The following is a 5,000-nucleotide window of genomic DNA, read 5'->3' as shown; positions in this document are numbered from 1 at the left end:
AAAATGATTAAAATTATTAAGATTTAATACTTATTCGTAAAAAGCAAATGGACCTCTTGATCTTTAAAAGAATATATATATATATATATATATATATATATATATATATATATATATATATATATATATATATATATATATAAATCTTAAAACGTAAAAATGAAAGAGTAACATCTTCGGGGGGTAAACATGACAAAACAATAAAAAACAACAAAAGAAAATAAAATATTTGGCAGCAGAATGGCAAGCGTGGCGGGTGCGCGAGCATCCTCCTCACTCCTGGAGATAAACGCCCTTTCTTGAGGCGTGGGGTTGATTTCCGAGGTCGGAGAAGGCGTCACGTGATAAAGTTGATGCCATTGAGCAAAGGGCGACGTTATAAAGGCAAGCCCACAACCCCCTTGGAAATGGCAGGGCAAAACAGCGCCACATCGCGGGTCGCACCAGGTATGGGTGTTGCCACCTTGAGGTCATTGTTTTCTTTTCTGTTTGCCTGTGGGAGAGTCGCTTATTTGAGCCAAAGAACAATTGGTTTTAGCGATGTAATAAATGCCTTCGCAATTGAAAAGGCTCGCAAAGTAATGCTGTAGATGACTTAAAACACCATCGGTGAATCTTGAAACAAGAGCCAAAACTTTGCTATTATCGATAAAATAAAAATAAGGAAGTGATTCAAAAGATGTTCTCAATCTGCCAAACTAGCGATATTTTAGAAGTTATGTGATATCAGTAACATATTCTTGATTGTAAGTTCTTCATTGTAAGTTCGAGTAACTTGCTAGTGTGTGTGTATGTATATACATATATAAACACACACGCACTCACCCAAATGTATACACACACATCAATGTATATATATGTATATATATTTATTAAACCATGCCTATATTCATGTGTGCGTCTATGTGTGTACGTGTTTGTTTGTTTATGTGTGTAATTGTGTCCATGAGTTTCTAGACGAATAGAGATTTATGAACACACAAAAACACGCACAAACACAGACACACACACACAAATCTCTCTCTCTCTCTTCTCTCTCTCTCTCTCTCTCTCTCTCTCTCTCTCTCTCTCTCTCTCTCTCTCTCTCTCTCTATATATATATATATATATATATATATATATATATATAACTCACTGGCGCCCTTTTCCGTTGCAGGTTCTGAGTTCTGCGTTTCCTCCGAGACATTCCCCGAGAAGGAGTTTTGTGATAAGGATCGGGACTGGCTGGGTCTCTGGAGTGACCCTGAGACCAAGTGGAATCTCGCACCTGATAACGTGGTTTCCGGTAGATGTACTGTGCTTGTTTCGAATCTGGAAAATTTTCCCTCGTCTAATTAAGGATAAAAATAAGTATTTTGATGATACTACTGATACTGCGATTAGTACTACAAAAATTAATAATGTCAATGAAATTATTACTAATACTATTGATATGAATACTGCTACTACTAATAAGAATATACTACTGCTATTAATGATAAAGATACTGTAATGATAATGATAACAATAATGATGATGATAATAATGATAATAATGATAGTAATAATTATAATAGAAAAGCAATATCATTATTATAGGTTCTGTTATATGTAAGAGTATCTAGATTCGTGAAAAAATCAAATTACAAAATAACTATATATTAGCGACATTCTCTGCTTAACACTTTGCATTCATATTGGCGTATGTTAGGACCTGTGAGGACCGTCATTAAATGTCAGTGACATTATGACGATTTCTATTTCACATTAGTTCTCGAATTCCACATGTGCCTACGTGTGATAAATTCTAGGAAGTTGCTTTATTAATTGGGTTACATATGAGGCCAAAATCAATGTAAGAAAGGGAAATACCATGAAAAATGCAAAATAACATTAAATACCAACAGCATTCAGTAAAAGAACGAAAGAAAAGTAAAATCATCTAATTATAAATCCTCACAGGATGCAGCCAGTACTCCCTTCTTGGTCTCTCTTTGGAACTGCACGACTCGCCCACCAAGCTGCTCTGGCGGCCGGGCGAACGCGCCGAGAGCTTGAACTTGGATTTATGGGAAAGTGGAGGTTCATTTAAGTTCTCCAGGAAAGCAGATTCGCAACTCCCTTATGACTTGACATTTCGGAGTGCGTCTGAAGGTAATTCTACTTCCATTAATTTTAATAGGTGAACTAGGCGCGGAGTTTTTAGATGAGTGGTGATAATAATGATGATAGTGATAATGACTAATATAATAATAATATAATAATAGTATAATGATAATAGTGATAATGATTACTGTGATAATAATAATGATTATAATAATAATGATGATACTACTACTAATAATAATGATAATGATTATTGTAAGAATATTAAGAGCAATAAGAAAACAAAAACGAGAAAATACCCATAGTAATAGTAATAATAATGGTAAAAACAATAATGATAAAATTTATAATAGTAAAAATGATAATAGTGATAATGATCTTGATAATGATAATGACAATGATGATGATGACGAAAATGATTGTCATTATTATGAGAAAGCACTTAAAAATGCATTGTCTCCGTCTCCACTTTTATAATAAAAGTCACCTTAACCCGCCTGACTTTTCTTCAGATGGCTCCTGCGTGGTGACGAGCGCCAGCCTCGACGTGTCCCGCACTTGTCAGATGAATCAAACAGGAATATTTGTCATTTCCATTGAAAGCCTTGACGACAACTTTAAATGGACTCCGAGCTACTTTTCCTTCAACTGCGAGGATGGCGCAGGTGAGTTCTTTCCTTTCCCTATGATCTCAATTTGGGAAGTTCATCGCGCGAAAGATTCGGCAAGCTTTCGATGACAGAAATGAGAAAAAATGATACTAATTGGAATCATGACAATAGGTGTTATATTCACGATGAATATGCTAATTATGTTAATGTTAATAATAATGAAGGTATTATATCGATGAAAAACAATTATAGTAATATCAGTGACAAAAAAGTGATTGTTAACAGCAGAAAGTTTGATAATAAAAGGGATAGTAATACTGATGAATCATGGGTCGTAGCCAAACCGAACGCCATTTTAAAATCTGACTGATAGTTGAACATTATATTCCTTATATTGTAGTTATTTCTAAAGCCTTATCTTGCACAAAATCTTCTAGGATGGCAAACCGGCTCAACGACTTCAAGCCCTGATGACAACAGTACTGAAGGTCAGTCTGAGGATGGCACATAATGATGAATAAATAATGAAATAAATAATTAATAATAAATAAATAATAAAATAAATAAATAATGAAAAGGAATGATAATGATAATGAAAAGATAGCGCTAACAATAAAATTGGTTCTAATAATGTAAAAAAAAAAAAAAATAAAAGAAGTAAAGACAATGATATTGTTAATAATGTTACTGAATTATCATATTTGCCTTTTGTATAACACGCATCCTCGCTAGAGACGAATTCGTATTCTATTTTGTGAAAAAAGTATTATGTTTTGTTTCCTGTAAATAAACTTACCGGTACGTAATGGGAGATCGAACCCCAACTCTTACCTCTCCGATTAAGTGTGTAGTTGTCTATATTCTGAGCAAGAGAAGTGTTATCCAGGACGTGAATCTCGCATTTTTCAATGTTCGTGTTGCCGCGACAGGCCACCAGGGCGGCGCACCATCGCATGGTGTGGTTTTGAATTCATCCTCTCACTGCAAATGGTTGACAGGCGGATGTTTAACATTCCTCTCGATTTTTAGGAGTATTTTCATTTAGAAAATGAACGTCTCTTAAAGGTGTATAATAATATAAGTCGTATAAGAATATAAGATATATCAGATGTGGGTTATGTATGCTGAGGAAGGAGGTTTGTGAGATGATGTGAGCTTCCCTTGTAACTTGTGTTTATTAAAACAGTGATGAATAGGTTTGTTTTCAATACTAATACTAGTAACACAATTTTCTGTAATAATCTGTGTTATTTTCAATATTCTATTATTAGCAGCCATTGCTGTGCCTGGTGAACTTAACCAACATGTTCGTTCGGCTCCCTAGCCTACGGTGCTTGGTCTCCCATCCGCAATACGGCCGCACTAAACAATTTTTGGATACATTTTGAAATCTTAAAAGCGCGGCCAATGATGAAGATAGTCCACTATTCAATAAGAATGATAACATCAATAATACTGGCAATGAAATCAACTGCAATAAATAAAGTAATAAATAAAGATCTGTATCGAGATGAGTCAAGTTTTGCAGCCAAGAAGGAAGCCTTCGTAAACAGTTTGATAGTAAGACCACATTCTAGGCTGGCAAAAGCAATACAAAAATGGGTCCTAATTATATAGGACAACCTTTTCTAAACTGGTAAACAACAGATCCATAAATGTCATTGTTCATTGAATATATGATTTTTACTTGTGATAACATTGCATTTATCAACAATAATCTTATCAATCTATTAATTTCAGATCAAGATTCTGATATGGACTGGGAATTGCTATTGGTCGGTGTGAATATCATCTTAATCTCGCTGCTGGAGACATTCTTCCTTTAGAAGCCAAGGGTATCAAGTCCCTTCAGAGAGCCAGGACATCAAATTCCTTTAGAAAACCAAGGCATCAAGTTCCTTTAGAAAGAAAAGGCATCAAATTCCTTTGGAAAACCAAGGCATCAAGTTCCTTTAGAAAGCAAAGTTATAAGTTCCATCAGAAAACCAAAGCATCAAGTTCCTTTAGAAAACCAAGGCATCAAGTTCCTTTAGAAAGAAAGGCATCAAGTTCCTTTAGAAAGAAAGGCATCAAGTTCCTTTAGAAAGAAAGGCATCAAGTTCCTTTTAAAAAACAAGGCATCAAGTTCCTTTAGAAAACCAAGGCATCAAGTTCCTTTAGAAAGCCAAGGCATCAAGTTCTTTTAGAAAGCCAAGGCATCAAGTTCCTTTAGAAAGCCAAGGCATCAAGTTCCTTTAGAAAACCAAGGCATCAAGTTCCTTTAGAAAGAAAGGCATCAAGTTCCTTTAGAAAACCAAGGCATCAA

At 34.8% G+C, this 5,000-nt stretch overlaps 1 protein-coding gene across 3 annotated transcripts in view; it reads left to right on the top strand.

Moving 5' to 3' along the window:
- The window catches only part of LOC113830478 (uncharacterized), a 23,508-nt gene that overhangs the window by 2,940 nt on the left and 15,568 nt on the right, over window positions 1-5,000 (top strand). The window contains exons 4-8 of one of the 3 annotated variants that reach the window (XM_070129936.1): window positions 1,157-1,285; window positions 1,941-2,132; window positions 2,597-2,749; window positions 3,133-3,183; window positions 4,436-4,717. In XM_070129936.1, coding sequence (XP_069986037.1) covers window positions 1,157-1,285; window positions 1,941-2,132; window positions 2,597-2,749; window positions 3,133-3,183; window positions 4,436-4,521 — 611 coding nt within the window. In that variant the 3' untranslated portion in view covers window positions 4,522-4,717. Of the gene's footprint in view, window positions 1-1,156; window positions 1,286-1,940; window positions 2,133-2,596; window positions 2,750-3,132; window positions 3,184-4,435; window positions 4,718-5,000 lie in introns of those variants that run through there. The other 2 variants (XM_070129935.1, XM_070129934.1) reach the window with 2 other exon arrangements.

This window comes from Penaeus vannamei, chromosome 14 (genome assembly GCF_042767895.1).
Source record: "Penaeus vannamei isolate JL-2024 chromosome 14, ASM4276789v1, whole genome shotgun sequence".
Lineage (NCBI taxonomy): Eukaryota > Metazoa > Arthropoda > Malacostraca > Decapoda > Penaeidae > Penaeus > Penaeus vannamei.
This window is presented reverse-complemented; position numbering and strand designations above follow the sequence as displayed.